This window comes from Oratosquilla oratoria, chromosome 5 (genome assembly GCF_046742065.1).
Source record: "Oratosquilla oratoria isolate Oo_2021 chromosome 5, ASM4674206v1, whole genome shotgun sequence".
NCBI lineage: Eukaryota > Metazoa > Arthropoda > Malacostraca > Stomatopoda > Squillidae > Oratosquilla > Oratosquilla oratoria.
Genome location: NC_134781.1, coordinates 75,539,948 through 75,563,006, shown reverse-complemented (window position 1 = coordinate 75,563,006; position 23,059 = coordinate 75,539,948). Strand labels below are relative to the sequence as shown.

The 23,059-nt window shown below is 37.7% G+C and overlaps 1 protein-coding gene across 1 annotated transcript in view; it reads right to left on the bottom strand.

Moving 5' to 3' along the window:
• Nucleotides 1-22,990, bottom strand: part of LOC143025564 (uncharacterized) — a 444,744-nt gene extending 421,754 nt beyond the window's left edge. Inside the window, exon 1 of the mRNA XM_076185440.1 lies at nt 22,809-22,990. Within this exon, the coding sequence (XP_076041555.1) occupies nt 22,809-22,906 (98 nt within the window). The 5' untranslated portion in view covers nt 22,907-22,990. The remainder of the gene's footprint in view (nt 1-22,808) is intronic.
• Nucleotides 22,991-23,059: the final 69 nt, after the last annotated feature.

The following is a 23,059-nucleotide window of genomic DNA, read 5'->3' as shown; positions in this document are numbered from 1 at the left end:
TGCATTAGGACTTACTGCGATAAGCTATCTGGGCGGATGGAAACACACACGAACACACACACAAAGACCTAGACAAAAATGTACATCCACTCTCAGCGCGTGTGTGTGAGTTTGCGTGTCTTTATATATAATATAATCATTATATATTCCTATTCAAACGATTCGGTACCAGAATCGTAAAAATGCAAACAACATACACAAAAAAACATGCATATTTGTTGACAACACACACACACACACAAATTAGACAGTTGGAACAAGTTAGATGAGAAAGTGGTGTGTGCAAAAACAATACATGAATTTAAAAATAGTTTAGATAAAATGATATGTGAAGACGAGACACCACGAGCATAGCTCCCCTTCCCGTAAAATACAACTAGGTAAATATATGACGGGACAGTGGCAGCGTTCGCAACCACTACTCCAGGGGTCCGAGTTCGAATCCCGCCCTGGTCTGAAATGGTTTCAATATCGCTGCGCTGCGAGGGGTTACTCCAACCTTTGTGTGTGTGTGTGGGGAGGTGTGTGTGTGGGGGGGGGGGAGGTGTGTGTGTGTGTGTGTGGGGAGGTGTGTGTGTGTGTGGGGAGGTGTGTGTGTGTGTGGGGAGGTGTGTGTGTGTGGGGGGGGGGAGGTGTGTGTGTGTGTGTGTGTGTGTGTGTGTGTGTGTGTGTGTGTGTGTGTGTGTGTGTGTGTGTGTGTGTGTGTGTGTGTGTGTGTGTGTGTGTGTGTGTGTGTGTGTGTGAGGTCTCATCCGGCAGGGTAATAGCTGTAGACGACGAGTCTAATACGTGATCCAAGACCATGGTGAACCTCATAAACACACACACACACGCACACACAGCTGGGAGCGACATGACAAGTGTTTTGTTTCCGCTGATGCATATGTCATGTAAATGGGCCGCTCCGCCCCTCACGTTCTCGAGTGTCTCCGCCAGGCAGCTCCTCCCGCCTCCCCCGGAGAACGACAACGCCCCCACAGGGAGGAGGAATCCCCGCCCAGCCCATTTGCACAGCGACACTGCGGGTTATTCACATTTCAATTCTCAACGTCCTCATATATATATATATATATATATATATATTATATATATATATATATATATATATATATATACACACATGCGTGTGTGTTTTGTGTGTGTTTATTACACTCTTGACATATTCTCTATGTTTTTCGAGGTCGCAATTTATTGAGCTATACAGTCACGTAGGGCATTTCCATTTTAGTGTTTTCATTATTTTTACTATTACAAAGGATTACAAAGGCGGAGCATGCCGACAGGAGACCTTTTGATCCATATCTAGGTCGGATGCGAAAAAAAAATCATATTAATAATAAAACAATAAATAAAAAATATAATAATGTAAATAACAAATAAAATACATAAATAAATGCATAGGTATAGTTAAATAATAAACAAACAGGTAAATAGTAAATAATAATAAATTGACATATAACTAATAATAAATGAAAATCAGACAGACAAATGATAACAAAACAAAACAAAAAATAATATAAGATAAATTATAATCATTACAGCATCTTACTTAGGTATTTATCTAAATGATTCTTGAAGCTTTGAACTGAACTACATTGCACTACCTGTGCAGGAAGTTTATTCCTTTCATTAACTACACGATTGGCGAAGTTGTTTCTACCCACTTCCAAATTAATCTATTCCCGGACAGTTTGAGACCATTTCTTGTCGGATTATCATTCATTGTGAAAATTTTGTCACTTTTGATGTCAAATCCCTTTAAAATCTTAAAGACCTGTACCAAGTCACCTCTGAGTCTACGCTTTGTTAGCGAAAACAGATTCATGTGTTTTAGTCGATTTTCGTATGATTTATTTTTGATATTTGGAATTAGTTTTGTGGCTCGCCGTTGTACTTTTTCCAGTCTGTCAATGTCTTTAATGAGATTCGGTGACCATACGGAAACAGCATATTCCAAATGTGGACGAACTAACGATTTATATAGCTTGTTAATGAGTGATGGACTTTTGAAATCAAAAGATCGCGCAATCAGTCACAGAATCTTATTTGCTTTCTCAGAGGCTGAAATACACTGCTTGGATGATTTGAGGTCGTTACTGATAATTACGCCGAGATCTTTTTCACTATCCACTTTTGTTAACGAATTTCCAAATAACTTGTAATCGTACTTACTGTTATTTTTACCTATGTGCATTAACTTGCATTTACTTGTGTTAAATTTCATTAGCCACTTTTCAGACCATTGCTGTAATTGATCTAAATCTTCTTGAATATCTAATTGGTTTGAGTGATCATTTGCCACTCCGCACAGTTTTGTATCATCAGCAAATTTGGAAATAGTAGATTTTAGTCCATGGTCTATATCATTTATATATAATATAAATAGAAGTGGCCCAAGGACGGAACCCTGAGGAACTCCACTTGCAACACTTTTCCATCCAGAAGTTTTTCCATTTAAAACAACTCTCTGTTTTATTGATCATTATCACCCTATTATCATTATTATAACGACAGTGACAGTACTGATAAGGCTAACAGTCGCAGTAGTAGTAGTAGTAATAATAAACAATTTGGCAATCACTTTAGCACTTAAAATTTTAACAAAATACAACAGAGTATATGAATGACAACAGACCACAACAAGAAACGCTCAATGTCATATACTGTACACCATCTTCATTTTCTTTGAGGATTTCCCCTCCACCCTTCCGCCTTCCCCCTCTCCCCCCCCCCCTTCACCGTTACCTGTCTTTTGCCCCAGACGAACCCCGTCCACCCGTGCCACGCCCCAGACAGCATCCCCCCTCCCCTCCCCCGCCCCACCACCAACGACCCCGACCTGCCCCTTGCCCCTTTCGCAAGACTCTGTGATTGGTGTAGATCAGGGAAAGTTGGCAACCAGATGTGGTGGTGGTCGTGGTGATAGTGGTGGTGGTAGTGGTTGTGGTAGGTGGTGGTGATAGTACTGGTCGTAGTAATCATGGTGGTAGTGGGAGTGATGGCGGTGGTGATAGTGTTGGTTGTTGTGGTGACTGGTAGTTGTGGTGATGGTGATGGTTGTGGTGGCGGTGGTGGTGATAGTAGTGGTCGCCGTGGTGGTGGTGGTGATATTAGTAGTGGTTGTTGTAGTGGCGATGATAGTGGTGAAAGCTGAGGGAAGAAAGGGAGAGTAAGCAGGACAAGAGGGGTTAGGGTAGGGGGAAGATGGGGAGACCATGGGGCGAAGGTGGTGGGGGAGGGGGACGAGGGGGGAAAGGTGTCAGACGGGGCCGGCAACGAAGATGTCGAGGGGACGGGTTCTGGACCGGAAGGTGGAGATGAACGAAGGAAGAAGAGGAGGAGGAGGAGGGAAAAGAGGAAGAGGAGGAAAAGGAAGAAGAGGAATAACAGGCAGAAGGTGAGAAAGAGGAAATGGGGGAAGAGGAAGAGAAGGAAGAGGAGAAACAACAAAAAGAGGTTAAGAAAGAGAAGGAAGAGGAGGACGAGGGGGGGACAGGAGGAAGGCGTGGGGGAAGAGGAGAAGGAGAAGGTGAATGAGGTGGAGGAAGGGGAGGAGGAAGGCGAGAAGTAAGAGGAGGGGAAGGAGGAGGAAGGAGTGGGAGAGGATAAGTAGCAGGATGGTGAAAGAGGAGAACGAAGACGAGACGGCGAGGCGAGTGGAAAGGGTCAGGTCGAAGTGCCTCTAGGATAAAGGGTGAAGAGGGAGAGAGGAAGAGGAGGCAAATGAGAAGGAGGAGGAGGAGGAAGATGAAGAGGAAGTGGAGAAAGAAGAAGTGGAGGTAAATGAGGAGGAGATAGAGAAATCTAAACAAGAGCCACAAAAGAATACATAGACGAGAAAGAAAAAGACAAAATCAATGGAAAGGATAGAAGACAGAGATAGGAGACATGGAGCAGGAAGATATACGTGACTAGTGAAGATTGGAGGATGATTCTGCCATTGGAAAAAAAGAAGATGAATCAAATAAATAAAGTGACGAACGTGAACATGGGGCGGCGAGAACAAAACTAAAAGAAATATCTAATGTGAAAAATAACAATAATATGCCAAGTAATGAATGGTTATGAGAAGAAATATCTGATATAAAAAATAACATTAATAATAAAAATATGGTAAGTAATGACTGCTTATGAAGAGAGGATCGACCAGAGAGGAACCGACGAGAAAAATAAAATAAAATAAATAATATAAACAAATAAATAAAACAGAATAAAACAAATAAAATAAAATAAAATCATCTACAAAAGAAAAAGGAAATGGAAAAATATAAAGAAGAAAGGCATGAAGCAACACAAGAAACGCAGTGATGGAAAAAAAAAAAGTCACGATAATCGTGGGTCAAAACTGTGTGTGTGTGTGTGTGTGTGTGTGTGAGAGAGAGAGAGAGATAAAGAGAGAGAGGGGGGGGGAGAGAAAATCACCTTGAAAAGAAACTGTCGAATCAAACGACTTTCAGTTATTACACAACAAAGTATTATGCAAAGGTCACAAAAGGACATACAGACACAATCTTGGTCACATAACTTTTTTTTTGTGGAGAGCTTCAATTGATCACCCACCGATAACAAACGAGATAAGGAGGCAATCTGAGAGATGATAACACTCCCTCCCTGCCTTGAGGAAAGGCGAGAGGCTTTGTGTGAGAGCCCAAGAAGTGGAAAAAAAAAAAAAAAAAAAAAAAAAAAAAAAAAAAACTTGAGGTGAACCAAGAACGAGGGGGTGGGTGGGCGGGCGGGGGGTTTAACCCCAGGACGGAAACCTCAAAAGGAGCTTCGATATAGGAAGAATCCATCACGGGTGATAATGACTAGTAAGAAAGAATGGAAGGTGACGCGGGCGGGTGAAGGCGACATTCACAGGATGTAAGAAAGGGGCGAACGACTGATGAGCGATGGAGCAAGTGTGTTACTGAGTGGACGCCGCGAGATAGGAACCGTGGAAGAGGGAGACCAGACAAAAGGTGGAGAGATGAGATTGAGAAGTTTGCAGGAGTGATGTGTCAGAGGTTGGCGCGGTCGTGTGAATCATAGAATGCTATGAAGGAGGCCTTTGTTCAGCAGTGGACTCAGGATGGCTGAATTGATTGAAGAAAGGGGCGAACTCCTTGCCCTTCTAAAGCCAAACAATTCCAATTGAAAAAAAATCGACACAGGGGTGCCATCTAAAGACTTACCCTCCCCCCCCAAAAAAAAAAAAAAAATCGATGACCTGATACCCCTTGACCTAAGTACGCATCTGTACACAACTGAACATTTACTAGAGCGGCCGTGTGAGCGTGGGTTCATCCTTGCAAGGGACTATATATTATCAGGGTTTCAAGGCGCCAGGGTCTTGTGGTGTTAGCCTTCAGGACGATTAGGGACATTTAGAGGCCCAGGGTGTATGAATATCTTACCAGAGACAAAATATCTTGAGAAGGAAGAATTGTCCTACTGAAGACGCGCCTGGCAACTCCGATACGTGTAAGGAGCGACCGCCCGCGCACGCGGGCACGCGCGTTGGGCAGCGTGACTGTTGCTGTCCTACCCACTTTCACTAACAGGTCCTTACGGTCGTGGTGTGGTAATGCAAGATGTGGTAATCAGCAACCGGTAACCGGTTCCGGGAGGTGTGGTCCGGTTCAATCAATCCGGTGACCCGGTGGCACATATTTATGATTTTTCCCTAAAGGCGATCTATCGTACAGTATGAACTTCCGCCAACTGGTGTGGATATGAATAGTTCATAAAGTTATTATTCTAGAGTTCTAACTATTGTCGCAATGATCCGATCACGAGAGGGGCCTGTTTTTTTTTGGGTGTGGATGGAGCATAATAAGTGTTTTTATTAAGTTTAAACCCAGAGTACCAGGTAATGAGTTTCAAATGGTGGGAAGGGAGACAAGGGTTTGATGGATGGTGTGGGGAGAGGGAAGCAGGAGGGGGAGTGGGGAGGAGGTGTATGTATGTGTGTGTGTGTGGGGGGGGTATCCAAAATCCGTCTTATTTTAACTTCACCCTTTTGCATGTCCCTATTTATTAAATGTTCTGGTTGCCATCATACAAATAAAAAATAAAATAAAATAAATAAATAAACCCAAAGGATTCATACCAACCCAGATTAACACTTATATGTATACATATATATATATATATATATATATATATATATATATATATATATATATGTGTGTGTATTTACCTAGTTGTATTTTACGGGAAGGGGAGCTATGCTCGTGGGGTCCCGTCTTCATATCTCATTTTATCTAAACTATTTTTAAATTCATGTATTGTTTTTGCACACACCACTTTTTCATCTAACTTGTTCCAACTGTCTATTACTCTGTAAGGAAAGCTGTTCTTTTTCAAATCTCTTCTATAGCTGTCTTTTTTTATTTTCTTTCCGTGTCCTCTAGTATTTCTGTCATCCCATTTTATCAGATTCTCTCTGTCAGTAATTTCTATGCCTTTCATGATTCTGTAAATAGCTATCAAATCTCCTCTCTCTCTTCTTTGCTCTAGTGTCTGTAGTTCAAGTTTTTCTAGTCTCTCTTCATATGATAGTTTTGAGAGTGTTGGTGCCAATTTTGTAATTGCTCTTTGTATTCTTTCAAGTTTTTTTATACATTTTTTTGTACTTGGTGACCATATCGTTGCTGCATATTCCAATCTTGGTCTTATCAGGGTGATTAGGATTTTCTTCACCATTTCTTCATCCAGGTATGTAAATGCAACTTTGATTGTTCTTATTAGATTATAAGTCTCTCCAAAAATCTTATTTATATGTTTCTCGGGTGACATATTATTCATAACAATGACTCCCAGGTCCTTCTCATTTTCTACTTTTTTTATTCCTTCTTCTCCCAATTTATATGCTCCTGTTATTCTGTTTTTGCTTTTTCCAAATTCCATTATACTACACTTTTTTGTATTGAACTCCATCTCCCATTTCCTACTCCATTCTTGTACTTTATTTAGATCTCTGTAGTGATTCACAATCTTCTTCAGTTTTCACTCTTTTCAGTAGTTTTGCATCATCTGCAAAGAAGCTCATATAGCTTTCTATTCCTTCATCCATATCATTAATATATATAGCAAACATTATTGGGGCCAGAACTGTTCCCTGTGGAACACCACTTATTACTTCATCCCATTTTGAGTGTTGGTTTCTTATCACTACTCTCATTTTTCTTTCTTGCAAAAAGTCCTCCATCCAATTTAGTAGTTTGCCCTGTATTCCTCCTTCAGTTTCTAATTTCTTAAGCAACTTCTTATGTGGTACTTTGTCAAAAGCTTTCTTTAGATCTAAAAATGCACAGTCCGCCCATCCATCTCTTTCCTGTATTATATCTATTAGCCTTGAATAGAAACATATTAAATTGGTGACGCATGATCGTCCTTGTCTGAATCCAAATTGCCTTGGATTTAACACTTTGTTTTTTTCTAAATATTTTACCCATCTACTTTTGATAATTCTTTCACAAGTTTTTGCTATTGTACTTGTTAGAGAGACTGGTCTATAGTTGGTAGGTTCTTCTTTATTTCCTCCTTTGTATATAGGTACTATATTTGCTTTTTTCCAATCTTCTGGAACTTTTCCTTCTTTCAAGGAACTATTTAGTATGCCATGTATTTTGTCTGCCAGTTCATTCCTGCATTCTTTTAGTATCCAGTTTGCTATTTCATCTGGTCCATGCGATTTTCTGACATCAAGATTACTCAAGTGTGTTAATATTTCATTCTTTGTTACTTCTATTTCTTCCATAGGGGGGACTTTCTCTTTCCATTCGTTCTCTTCAGGTTGTATGTTCTCCCTTGTAAACACTGATTTAAAATGTTTGTTCATAATTTCCGCCATTTCCATTTCCTCAGTGTATTCAACTCCCTCCTGTCTTAATTTCTCCAAGTCTTGTTTGTTTTTCAGTTTATTGTTTACAAATCTGTAGAATAGTTTCGGTTGATCTTTACACTTTTCTATATCTTTTTCATATTTTCTCTTTTCTTCTCTGCACATTTGTACATATTCATTTCTATAGCAGGTATATATTTTCCATTTTTCAGGTCTTCTGTCTTTTTTCCATCTGGTCCAGGCTTTGTCTCTTTTGTCTTTTAACTCCCTACAGCTTTTGTTGTACCAGCATTTTACATATTCTTTTTCTTGTTTTTGTCTTGGGACATACTTTTCCACTCCTTTTTTGTAAATTTTTGTCAAAATATTCCATTTCTCTTCTACTGTTGTTTCTTCTTTGTATATTTCTTCCCAGTTTTCCTTTTGAAAGAATTCTCTTATTTTATCAAAGTTTGTTTTTTCATACATCATTCTTCCTTTTCTGTATTGTTCATTTCTTTTCATATATTTTTCTTCATTAAGTTCCAGTTCAATCAATATGTGGTCACTTTTACCTATTGGTGTTTTATATTCAATTTTGTCCACTATTCTAGGTTCGGATGTAATTACTAGGTCTAGTTTCGATGGCTCTTCTTCATTTCTATACCTAGTGTTCTCCTGTATCCATTGTGTCATTGTATGGTCAGTAACCATCTCGAATAGAGCGTTTCCCCATGAGCCGTCTCCACCCTTTACTGTCATTTCTTCCCAGCAGATTTCTTTGCAATTAAAGTCGCCCATCATAACTATTTTTCCTCCCTCTTCCATTATCTTGTTTAATGTTATCTTTGTGTCCTCTAACATACTTTTATGTTCACTCTCTTCCCATGAGGCTGTTTTTGGGGGCACATAATTTATCACAAACTTTCTGTTCTTCTTATCTCTGTCTTCTACTTCCATCATTATCATTTCTACTGTATTCTTTCCATATGTGACACCCTTCACGTTTATATCCTTCTTAGTCAGGAACATAACTCCACCCCCTTCCTTTTTCACTCTGTTTCTAATCCAATAATTATATGCATCATGTCCTACACTGTTGGGTGGTAGTGGACCTTTTAATTTTGTTTCTACAATTCCCATTATGTCTGGTTCTTTTTCTTTCAAATAATCATTCAGTTCATTCAATCCTGTTATTAATCCATCTATATTTGTGTAAGACACTCTTAGTTTTCTGCCACTTCCATTGTGTTCTCTGTTTCCCTTTTGTTTTTCTCTTGTATGTCGACTTTCTTTAGTTTCATATTCACTACTCTCCAATAGAATCTCTCTTTTTCTGACTCCGTTCTTATCTCGTTTTTTTCCTTTGCTTCAAGTCTTTTCTGTTTTTCTTCCTCTCTTTCCTCTTTATTCATTTCCCTTTTTATCCATACCTTTTTATATTGTTCACTTGTTGCTAGTTTCCCTGTTTTGGATAAGATATTCTCAGCCGTAGTTTGTGACCTGAATTTAATCTTGATTGGTCTGGTCTTGTCTGTACTATATTTCCCTAGCCTGAATTTCTCTTCGATTTGTTTCATTATTTCTGGTTCATCCTGAACTAATTCTAGTAAATTTCTTACTTTTTCATTTTCCTCTTTGATTCTTGTGGTTCTATCTGGGTTATGTTTCTCTTCCATTCCTAATATAATTATACATTTCTTTTTGTCTGCTAAGTCTCTTACTATATTCTCTTTCTGTCTCATCACTTTAATAACTGAGTTTTCAGTTTGTTCATTCATTTGTTGTCTGATTATGTCAGTGAATGCAACCTTGCTATTTTCATGAATTTTTTTCCAACCCTCCTTGTTCTCCTTATTATTCTCCTTTAAGACTTTATTCTCATCTTTTAACTGTTGTTTTAATTCTTCAATTTCCTTAGTTAAGTTTTTGTTCTCCCTCTCTAGTTCTTCCAATTTTTCAACTCTTCGTATAATACTGTCAACATTACCGAACCTACGCTCCAAGTCCTCGATCATCTTATCGACCTTCTCTTCTAGTCTTGTCAGTCGGGGGGGGGGTTTGTGTCCCCCCCACCCTCTTTAAATCCCTGGAAAATATTCTCATCACTTTCTACTGTATTTCGCTTGGGGATAAGTCTAATATTTACATTTTTATTAGACATTTCATCATCATCGGGAGGCCTTTTGTTTACCTTTCGCCTGTCTGCCTGGGCCAAGTCTACTCCTTCCTCATTTCCTTCCATTTCCCTCAGTAATCCCTCCCCCTTTCCTCTTTCCCTACTTTCCTACTACTCCACGAGCAATTTCCCCCCCACCCTGTAAAAACAATAGGCACTTCTCTTTGCGTTGGGATCCACAAACTTCAATTTTCTTCAGAACGTCTTCTAAGCCGTCCATTCGTTGAAGTGTGTGTGTGTGTGTGTGTCCCTGCCTTCTCAATAAAGCCAGGCAATTTCATTTAGCTGAAGGAAAATGCTGTCAAGAATGAGTTCCTTCCATTAATGTTATGTCTCATGAGGGGGCAACTAAGGATGAGATGGATGGATGGGGTAAAAGGGGCTTTGGGAAAGAGGGGAATGTCTTTTAAGGAAGGATGGGAGAGGACAAAAGATAGGGGTGAATAGAGAATGGTTGTGTATGGATGATGCTGTGATGCATGAGGTGGAGTGGGTGGGGAGATGGGGGGTGAGGGAGTATGTATGAGAAATAAATTGATGCAGCCTGAAGGGATTTCTCCCCGTCTTCTCCTTTTCTGTATGAGGGGATGGAGAGGGGGGTCGCCGATTTAATGAAGCGGCCTTGCTGTGGATGTGCTGTGTCTTGCTGCACTGCTTCTGACCCAGGGCAGTGGACAAGTTGCAGGGATGACCCATTATCCAGGAGGCGCCAAGATATGAGGGAAGGAAGAGGGTAGAGGGGAGTGGCAGAGGATGGAATGGGTGGGAGTGGTTTCTATGCCTTTGTATTTTGGCTACCTCCCATGCAAGGGGGAAAAAGCCTTTGGTATATGTATGTATGTACATAGGGGGCAGTGCAGGAGGAGGGAATAGATAGATGAATAAATAAATGAATAAGTAGATAAATAAGCACCTCTTCCTGTCTTCATTCTTTGTCAAATAAATGGCCCATGGATGGAGTCCTTTCCTGTTACACATCTGACTAAATAAAATTTTTATTTCTGTTTTCTGTGAGGCTCACTTTGTATGACACTGCAGATTCCTTGGAAAACAATGACAAACTCAATTTCTCCCATGACAGTGCAAACCAAAGAACGAGACCCAAACCTGGATTTTATGGGTAATAACTTTATACCAAATCATGACATCACAAAGTACAGTATCCTCAAACTCCACCTTTACTGACACAAAAACAGGGGAAATAATGGAGTAATAGTGACAATAACTAGTGGCTTGAGTTTCGCCAAACAGAACCCCACAGTCTGACAGCTGCTAGCATCAGTCCTCGGGCCCTCCCCCACAGATCTCTTAGGGAAGACAAGTTACACTATTGTTTGTGTTTCATTTACATGGAACCAGCTAATGTTTTGAGAAAGAGAGCAGTCACCAGCTGTTAGCTCTCCTTACTTAAAAAAAAAAAAACATGGAGGAAATACAGTTTAAGTTAATAGATATCTTGGACTCTGTCCAGATACCAAGTGCCAGCCCCTCAGGGTTGCACTTCCATGTGGAGGTGTGGGTGTTGACAGGTATCAAAAGACAAATGACAGGCAGACAATTCTCTCTGACATCCGTCTTGCAGGACCACAACTTGCAAGTACCCATCACTGGTCCTAATAATGGGGTATTCCCAATGAAACAGAAATAGTTACAAAACTAATAATATTCTAGATACAAAGAGAGCACAATGATTCTCATAACATCAAAATATATAAAATTTAATTAAATACATAATAATCATAAAAGATAAATAAATACATACATAAATAAATAAATGAATACTGTAATCTAATAACAAGTGGTGGACAAATAGTTTTAAAAGTAAATAATATTTCTTCAGACAACTTGATATGCTACTTTTTCTGACACCATAATGCTTCCACTGACAACATAAGAATGGCTTCTGAGAACATAAACACTGCTTCCTATGACAACATACCACTTGAATTCTCATCAGGGGTTACCAAGGAGAGAGAAGAAGCCTGGGTCAAGGGCAGCCACAGTGACGAGGTGCAGCTTATTGTAAAATGAACCTGAGCCAATGTTTCAAAAAAGCAAGTTACTTAACAATACTCATATTTCAACACTGATGTACTGAACTTAAACAAATATGAAGGTCATTGTGGTTAAAATATTGAGTATGATTACATTCAGACAATAATACTAAATAGATACAGACAATTCATGACATACACATGTATCATATTTATAAATATGCATATACATATACACAAGACTGTAAATTTTTCATACAGTAGTCATTAGTCAGACTTTCTTGAAACCCCTATGGACCAGTATTCTTTAATGACTAGAACGTCATCTCAACTTTGCTCTGCATCATCACTTTTTTGTGGGAATGTATAGCAGCATGTAGGTGGTAGGCTGTAGAAGTTTGAGTAGTATGCTGCCATCTATTTATTTATTCATCTATTTCATTTTCTTCAGCTGGTTGCATTTGTTATGTGATGGGATGGATGGATGGATAAGATCAAGAGCTTTTGCAAAGAACTGTGTGCCTACCATTTTCATGCATTGTTCTATGAGGATGATTTTGATTTTCAAATCACAAAGCAAACATTTCAAGACCAATCCCCACTCCATACTCCACCTAACTCTCCCACCCATCAGCCTCACAAAGAAATCCCTTTCATGATAACCAAGAACTACACTGGCATGACTGCATGGAGGCTACCACCCAGCTTGTAAAACTGCCCAACTGTATTCTCCCAACTGCTGACACCAAACACCTCATCCTGTGCTTCCCTAACAACAACAACATTTCTTCTCTGAGTGACTTGTGGGGTAATTCGGTGACTGCTGCCAATTACCTCGGAGCCATGGGTCTCCTGCAGGAGAGATGCAAGGCAAGATATTGATTGATATTAGTGTGGGTTTCTTGAGAGAGGTCTTGGGCCTGGTTCACAGAGTAAATGCCAACCCTGCACTTACAGAGGGAGGTGAGAGTGCTGGTTCATTTTGAAGATGGGCACTACTGTGGGTAGATGATTCACTCTAACTACCTTGCACAACGACCACTAGCAGGTAATTACCCTCGGTTTCTCACCAAATATAACCCACATAAAAAAGCTTTTCAAAATAATATACATTCATGTACAAAAAGATTTACACTAGAATCAAGGAGAGGTTCTTCCAGTGAAACAGAATCAATATTAATAGAAACACTGACAGCCATGTGGAGGAGACAAAGAGAACATTGTACTTTCACTACTGAAGACCAGTTGAGTGAGTATCATGTATTAGTCCTTCCTGACTTGTTTCAATAGACTAGCAGTATGCAATATGGGTGCCATTTCACATAATTTTCATTCTTCCTTCTTTCTATCAAACATGACATTATTCACAATAGCACCAGAGGAGAACAGCCAGATAAAGGAAAATGAATTTTGGCTCTAAATGATGAATGATGATAAAATAAAGGATGCATTTTCATGCTTTAATGCTAGTATGTTTGTCAAGAGAAAGCACATGCAAATAAACTTAAGTTGTACTATACTCAATTTAATGAATAATAAAAAATAAAATAAAATTTCATGCTTCCACACGATTTTCATAAAAAAAGGGAAAGTTATCTTGAATACTTCTGGTAAATACACTGGAAAAATTCTAATAGTAATGCAGCATTACATTCGCATATTCTGGGCATGCTCCTCTTCCAACAAGTCATCCATAAAAACTGCAACTGGCAAAAAGTTGTCTAACCTGTTTTTATTTCAACCTGACCAAGCAAACATCTATCAGGAAATATGAGGTATCTTGATATAAAAAACAATCTGTCTTGCATATACATGAAAATAAATTATAAAACACCAACTAATCACAAATTGTCTGGTGATTTTTTCATCATTACATGTGTATATCCCCAAACCTGTTTTCATGCATTTCATGCAACAATACCAAAGTTCCTGAGAAAAAGTGAAAGTAAATTTCAAAAGTGACCCTGTATATGTAGCTCAGCGATGATGTTAGGAAATGCCTTTCTTAGAAAAACTGATATTACACTATGAAAAGGCTAGACAATGAACTTTAAATTCCACTCAAATACAACACTAAGAATCCTACAAAGATGCCTATTAAATAAAATACAATGTATACCCTAACTCTGTGAGAAATATTACAAAACTGATACTTCACTAAGAAAATTCTAAACATACATATACCAAGGGCATTTTTCTCCTTACCAGGGAGGTAGCCAAAGTCAAGAGGCATATATCCACTCCTACCCATTTCATCCCCACCCACTCCACTCCCATCCTGCCTCCCTCCCTCCCTCTACAATTCTAAACAATGAACTAAAAATACCACTAAAATAAAAAAAAAACTTACAATACTGATACCCATTAAATAAAATACAATATATACCCTAGCTTTATGAGGAATATCACTCACAATTACTTCAAAGATAATATCAATGATGGATGAGTGGTTTGAGGAATATTAGTTTTAACAGTTTGATTCTCTACTTCCTACACAAAGTAATATAACTGGTTCATAATTGGTCTCTTCTAATCTTTTGTTAGAGTAGTCTTGAGCAAATTAATTCATGACACCAGAGAGTTCCTATCCAAGTCTCAATTTGGACTAACTTTTTCATAACCTTGTTTCATTCACCTTGAATGCTTATTCTGTATGCTGTCATAAGATTTCATTCAGCTAAAGTAAAAGGGTTAATTACTGAAAAGCAACTTCAACCTTTTTTTTAATGCTTATCTAGTTCCAGACTTACTCGGCACACTTCTCAAAAAGGATGTAAAACTTTAATTTGGCTCACATGCCAGTATTCAAAAACTAGTTTTCTGGACACAGATCATTAGGGTGAACAAGAGCTACTACTGTACGAGTATATGCACAACCTTCATCTTAGAGGAACCTGTATCACTGGACTAGACAGACAAGACACATGAGGAAATGGCTGGTGCATCCCCAGTTCAAATGTCAAACTATGATTTGAAACAAGAAGTACCAAAGCTTGTGATCTTAATTGCATCCTACTTTGGAAATAACTGATAAACTAATCTTGTTACTCTATTCTTTCTTCATCACTTGTGAACATGACACATATACAATCTTCGTGAATCATTTTACAAAAATTCTACAAAGAATCACATGTGTTTGTGTTTGTGTGTGTGTTGGTGTGTGCATTTACCCAGTTGTACTTTACAAGAAGGGGAGCTACACTCATGGTGTCCTGTCTTTGTATCTCAGTGTCTAGTTTGCTCTTAAATCCATGTATAGTTTTTGCACACACTATTGTTTCATCCAATTTGTTCCAGACATCCACCTGTGTGGAAAGCTATTTTTTTTTCAGGTCTCTTCTACAACTGTCCTTTCTGTGTGTGTATTTACCTAGTCGTATCTTATGGGAAGGGGAGCTATATTCATGGTGTCCCATCTTTGTATCTCAGTGTCTAGCTTGCTCTTAAATTCATCTATGGTTTTTGCACACACTATTATTTCATCCAGTTTGTTCCAGACATCCACCACTCTGTGTGAAAAGCTGTTTTTTCAGGTTTCTTCTATAACTGTCCTTTTTTAATTTCTTTTCATGTCCTCTTGTATTTCTCTTATCACAATTTAGTAAATCCTCTCTATCAAGGACTTCCATGCTTTTCATGATTCTGTAGATGGTCAGCAGGTCACCTCTTTCTCTTCTTTGTTCCAGTCGGTTTATTCAGTTTTATAATCTCTCCTCATATGACAGGTTTGAAAGTGTTAGGGCCATCTTTGTAGTTGCTCTCTGGATGCTTTCAATCTTCTTTATATTCTTTTTGGTACTGGGTGACCATATTGTCAGAGCATACTCCAGTCTAGACCTTATTAGTGGTACTTTTATTTTTTTTTTTTTTTTTTTTTTTTTTTTTTTTTTTTTTACTATTTCTTCATCCAAATAAGTGTGTGTGTGTGTATTTACCTAGTTGAATTATATGGGAAGGGGAGCTATGCTCATAGTGACCCGTCTTTGTATCTCGCAACATCTAGTTTGTTTTTAAATTCTTGTATGGTGTTTGCACATACTATTGTTTCGTCCAATTTGTTCCAGATATCCACCACTCTGCGTAGAATTTTTTTTCAGATCTCTTCTATAACTGTCCTTTTTGAGTTTCTTTTCATGTCCCCTTGTTTTTCTTTTATCCCACTTTAATAAGTCTTCTCTATCAATGACTTTCATGATTCTGTAAACAGCCAATAGATCTCCTCTTTCTCTTCTTTGTTCCAGGGTTGGTAGTTCCAGCATCGATAATCTTTGTTCATATGTCAATTTTGAAAGTGTTTGGGGTCATCTTTGTTGTTGCTCTTGGGATTTTTTTTTGCCTTTTTATTGGAGGTCCATAGTGTCACATTGTACTCCAATCTTGGTCTAATCAGTATAACTAATATTTTTTTCTACCATTACTTCATCCAAGTAATTAAAAGCCACGTTTATTTATATTAGTAAATTGTAGGTTTCTCCACCTATTTTGTTTATATGCTTGTCTGGGGACATGTCTTTTGCGATAATTACTCCTAGGACCTTTACTGAACTAACTTTATTTCCTTTGTACCAATTTTATATTGTCATGATATTCTTTTTTTACTTTTTCCAAACTCTATTATACTACATTTCTTAATGTGTGTGTGTGTGCATGTGTAAGATATTTCCCCTATGAAAGGGATTCCCAATCTAGCTATCACTGGCACAGTTCAATTTTCCATTTTCAACAACAAAAACATCCTATGCACGCTATATGCACCTACATCTTGTTTTCCAACAGTCAAATATACAAACACTCCCAGACAGAGTCTTGTGAAAACTATCAATGAAACAATATGCTAACCATTCAGCAAAACATGTTTGGAATAAAATTCTATGCTAATCCTCTCAAAACATTGTACCCAACACATACTACACAGTATTCTGTATAATTTGACTATCAATAATTTGGCTACTACACTAATTTAACACTGATTTCAAAAGTTCTTGGCCACAGTAATTTCAAATATCCCAGCTAATGCACTAACCTGCTGTGCATTGTTTTTGTTGACTCAGATCTGACCACCTGCTGGGATGCTCTTGTGGTAATAATAATTGTTCTCTGGGGTTTCGCAGACTGAAAACGTGTGCTCTTTGGAAAAATATAATGTTGATGACTGAATAGGGTGAAAGTTAATCAGTGCAGGACAAGAAGTACTGTGTCTGGTATGGTGGTTGCATTTTGGGTAACCAGAGTCGGTGTTTAGGCCTATGCTGTATTGGTGTTTTATCATTTGCTAGGCAATGACCTGAACAGATTCATGCTAAAATGTAGCCCTTGTCTGTAATGGGAGAGACTTCTTGGATGGGCCGATGTCAGGTGGAGTTAAACTGAGTATGGAGGTCAGTTCTGGAATGTTTGTTTTGTGTTCTGAGGGTGTATGTGTTTTTGTATGGACATGTTATGAGGTATAGGTTGCAGATGTTTGAATAGTCTGATGATGGGGTTGTTTCTATGTTGGATTTACTTGGTTGTGTTTGTGTAATGTGGTAGGAAGGATGGGTAGGTTTGAAGACTTTTGCATAGAAATGTATGCCTATCATTTTCATGTGCTGCAGTGCATCTGATTATTATTCTTAAAGCTTTGCTTTGTACTGTTTGTTGGATATATATTTTTTTTCTTGATTGCTGGGAACCATGCGTGCAGGTGTAGTCAAGTGTGGTGGAGGGAGTGAACATGAAGGGACGTCCTAAGATGAGGTGGATGGGGCTTTGGGGAAGAGGGGAATGTCTGTTGAGGAAGGAAGGGAGAGGACAGAAGACAGGGGTGAATGGAGAACGGTTGTATATGGATGATGTTGTGATGCATGAGGTGGAATGGGCGGGGGGATGGGGGGTGAGGTAGTATGTATGAGCAAATTTTGACGCAGCCCGAAGGGATTTCTCCCTGTCTTCGCCTTTATGCATGGTGGGACGGAGAGGGGGGGGTCGCCGATTTAATGAAGCAGCCTTGCTGTGGATGTGCTGTGTCTTGCGACACTGCTTCTGACCCAGGGCAGTGGACATGGTGCAGGGATGACCCGTCATCCAGGAGGTGCTAAGATGAGAGGGAGGGTGGAGGGGTGTGGAGTGTATTCAGGAATGGAATGGGTGGGAATGATTTTATGCCTTTTCCTTTTTGGCTACCTCCCTTGCAAGGGGGAAAAAGCCTTGGTATATGTATGTATGTAGCTATTATTGTCAAACTAATATATATATATATCTTTTTACTCATACTATCACCATGGCATCCAAATGGCAATTTCATATGGTCACTACCACAAGTACAATACACATAGAAACACACACACAAACACATATATGAATACATGAGTTCAAACCTAAATATGATATCAAAGATATTAAGTTGGAACTGTACACAAATTTGGGTCTAGGTATGTTAGAAAATTAGAGAAAAGGAGACAGGACTCAACGAGCATTGCTACTTTCCTGTCTACTACAATTAGGTAAATGTATATACTAAGAGGCTCCTTCCTCTTTATAGGGAAGATAGCCAGTCAAGGCATACACCCACCCCCATCTATCCCATTTTAATATTGGCTTCTTGTGGATGAAAGGTCATCCCTGTCTCATGTCCATTGCCTGGGTCAAAAGCAATGCAGCAGAAACAGTACATCCACATTAGGGCCAGTTACTTCAGTGACTCTCCCCCTTCACGTGAAAAAAGAGAAGACGAGGTGATCCCTTTGAATTGTGTGAATTTATAATCCATTCACAATCATTCTCCACTCACACTTACCTCTTGCCTTCTCCCTTCCCTGCTCAACAGACATTCCTCTTTTACTCAAGGCCCCTTTCACCCTATCCACCCAGTTCTTTCTTGGTCTTCCACTCAAGTTCACTTACAGAAGTTATCATCTTTGCTGATAATTATATGTTTGTCACTAATATCTTCCTGCAGTTTATGCATAGTATGATTAATTTTGCTGATGCATATATTCTTGTTACCAGAACCTCCTAGATATGAAAGTATTGTATGATCAGTTTTGTCACTTTTTATTAATATCTCCTTGCTACTAAACAACAAATATATGTCAATATATCTAAATTATGCCTGATTTTGAAAAAAAATGGCATTGTTGCACTTGGAATGAGTCAAACAACAGGACCAAATATGTTAATATGTCAATTACAGTATAAGTTTGTTGTAAACTGTGGCATCCTTGCATAAATGTACACTCACAACAGTGGCATGACATCACCAAAATAACCTAAATTACAGAACTAGACCAATTTAATTCTAAAAGCACCACCCAGGCCATTACACGTATGGACCATGCTTGATGGAAATGCTTAATCGATTTGTCAGTCCAAATTTAATTCCAGTTTGAGAAGAGAAATAAATTAGGCCAAACAGATGTCAAATCCAGGAATGACTCTTAGAGCAAGACTTTTCAAAACTCCACTGATCAACATTTCATCCACATTTGCACACCACCAATAACATTAAGTGCACTTTACTTCTTGTGAACAGCACAATTATTATGTATGAATGACCTACAAATAGCAACAACCTTTCTTGGTCTATATGTTTTTTCTAGCACTTGCAAGACAATTTGGTAAAACTCCAGAATCATGCAAAAACATATATCTAACATTGTTCAATAGCTCTTAATGTAATATAAGCTAATGTAACCATTCCATAGAAAAAAAAATATTTTTCAAATACAAAAAACAAGTTAAAAATGTGTTTGAGTGATAGTGGTATATACCAATTTTGTTCAGTTGAGGAAATCCCATTCACTTTTTTTTTCCTAGCTGCTCCTATCTAGGAGGTGCCAAGATAAGAGGGAGGGAGGAGGGTGGAGGGGAGTGGAATATATAGGAAATGGAATGGGTGGGAGTGGTTTCTATGCCTTTTTATTTTTGGCTACCACCCATGTAGGGGAAAAAAGTCTTTGGTATATGTATGTATGTATGCTCCTATACAATCTAATTTAATTCAGGGTATCCCCCCCTTTTCCTATCTAAAAGTAAATAATAAAGTGGGAATCCTTCTCCTGTATTTTCTTACAAATGCCATCAGAAAATTCCAATACTAGAAACTAATGTATTGTCACTTTTGCTACAACTATAAATACTATAAAAAAAAAAAAAAGAAAAAAAAAAAAAAAATTGTACATAAAGAATTGTTAAGTGATATTTTAGGTAGAATTCAAAAATCATGCAAACATGGATGTCTAACATGAGACATCCATTACCCAACAGCTCCTAATATAACCTAATCTAATGTAAACATTTCATAAAAAAAAAATAATAATAAATAAAAATAAATAAATAAATAATACAAATAAAATGAAATAAATATATCCAGAAATGAAAGCAGTGAAAAATGTGATTGCGTGAAACTGGAATAGAACCATACTTTATTAGAGACAATAAATTTGATGAATACCAGATAGGTTACTTCATGTACATACTTTATCTTGTACTTGTGCTATGATTTTTGGTATTTTTGTTTTAAAAGTGTACACCCATGTGTTATAGCATTAGAAAATTAGATATCAATTTTGTAAATTATAATACATCAATGTAATACATATTTTTCTTGGCAGAAACCAATGCTAAAAGCTATGCAGAAATGAACTACTAAGTTGTGTCAACTACTTTAGACGCCATCTTTGTTTTGACAGAGTTGGAGGCCAAAGATGACAACAATGACCTGATGACCTCTACAATTACAGGTACTGCATAACTAAATGCAGGTTAGGTTAGGTAGGTAGGTTAGGCTAAGTAGATAGGTTGGGTTAAGCAAGTAGGTTAGGTCAGGTTAGAATAGACAAATTTATCATACTTTAATTTCTTCGACCTCCACCTCTACCAAAACAAAGATGGCATCTAAGTAGTCAATACAGCTACGTTTGTTTCTTTGTGGCTTTTAAAACTTGTTTTCTATTATTTTCTGCCAAGAATAACATATATCAATGTATTATAATTTAGAAAATTAATTATCCTTTATTGCTACATCCCACTGGTGTGCAGTTCTAAAAATTTACCCCAGAATCTAACTGAATGCACCTCTCTCTCACAGTTGTTGTTGGTTTCCCCAGTTATATATGGCAGCCTGGTTGCCAAGGCCAGTGACCCAGATGTCTGACCACAAGAAAAGCAATCTTATCAATGCTGTATGTCAACTACTTAACATAAAGGGATAAATGAGATAAGGTTGAGTTGGATGAAATAAATTATGCCTAACTCAACACAGGGTTATTATCCATTCCAATCATTTGGCTGCCATTATGAAACATTTCTATATTATATGAAGTACATCCTAATAGTGTAGGGGATCCACTTTTGAAATAGGTCTTTCCTTGTATTTGGGTAATAACTTGCCCAGTTTTCACAATTTTTTCAGATTAATTTGAAATAGATAAAATAAATAATTATAGAATAATAATAAGACAAAATAACCCCCTCTTTTTTGCCCACACAAGTTTATGCATAAATGTACATGATCATGGTCTAACATCAAATATCCAGTCTTTTGAGTGCCTGGCCCTACTACCACGATTGTGAAATTTCAAACTGGTTGCAATTTTTTTTCTCATAAATGGCTTACTGTGGCTTATTACTTATGCATCAAGCAACACTGAAAATAGATAGTCAAAAATTGTCTAGTTAGAAACTTAAAAATCCCAGCTTGACAGCTGCCTACAGTTTTAGGTAAATTTTTATAAGTGCCTGGCCCTACTACCACGATTGTGAAATTTCAAACTGGTTGCAATTTTTTTCTCATAAATGGCTTACTGTGGCTTATTACTTATGCATCTGGCAACACTGAAAATAGATAGTCAAAAATTGTCTAGTTAGAAACTTAAAAATCCCAGCTTGACAGCTGCCTACAGTTTTAGGTAAATTTTTATAAGTGCACACGTATGTAATATAGCAATAGAAAATTAAATAATAACTTCATAAATTATAATACCCCAATATAATATATGTTATTTTTGGCAGAAATTAATAATACTAATACAAGAGGTTGCTAAAAGCTATGAATAAGTAAACGTAGCTCCTTCGGTTACTTGAGATGTCATCTTTGTTTTGGTAGAGATGGAAGCCGAAGAAATTAAAGTATGATAAATTCAACTATTCTAACCTTATTAACCTAATCTGCATTTAGTAATGTGGTACCTGTAATTATAGAGGTCATCAGGGTTGTCATCTCTGACCTCTAATCAATCAAAACAAAGATGGAATCTAAAGTAGGCTACTTTAGATTCCATCTTTGTTTTGACTGAATGAAGTTGCTTCGACTACTTAGTAGTCGAAGCAACTTCATTCGTTTCTGTATAGGTTTTAGCAATGTTTTTTTATATTGATTTCTGCCAAGAAAAATGTTTATTACATTAATGTATTATAATTTACAAAATTGATATTTTTCTAATGCCAGTCAGTGACAGTGACTATCATTGTGTGTATTTCTAAAAAAAAACACCTAATTTTCTTTCAAATTATCAAATACAACTCAAGTATTTTTTTTTTACATTGATCATTCTCCTTTTTAACAGCCTGGAAAGCTCTCTCAATAGGATATGTAAAGTAAAGCCCGCAAAAGGAAGTTTCTTGCAGCCTGTAGGCAGTACTAACTTCGTAAGGTTTCTTAGATTAATCATGAATCTAGATTCTAGGTTCTTGAATATTTATCCCAAGCTCCTATTCACATGTCACATACACTGTTCCTCTCCAATTTTACACCTAGGATTTTGCAGAAACCGTACACGTTTCAATCTTAAGCATTTATTATTATTTTTAATGACTATAAGTTAGTTACTAACAAATCAAGTGGGCCTACCTTTTCTCTCCTGGGCAGTTAACGAATTTTTCAATATCGTCGTATACCAATTTGGCAAATTCATAGTCTTCGCCAGTGAGGTAACGATCATTCACCATAAAAGCCAGTTTGAAGGTGTATATGGTAACCTTTAATAAACTAGAATATGCACAAGCAATAATAAACAACGTTCAGCCAAGGACGTTTCCGAGTACTATGACGTCATATGTTTGTATGGGGTAGTTTCAAGATATTTGAAAGAGTAAATATTA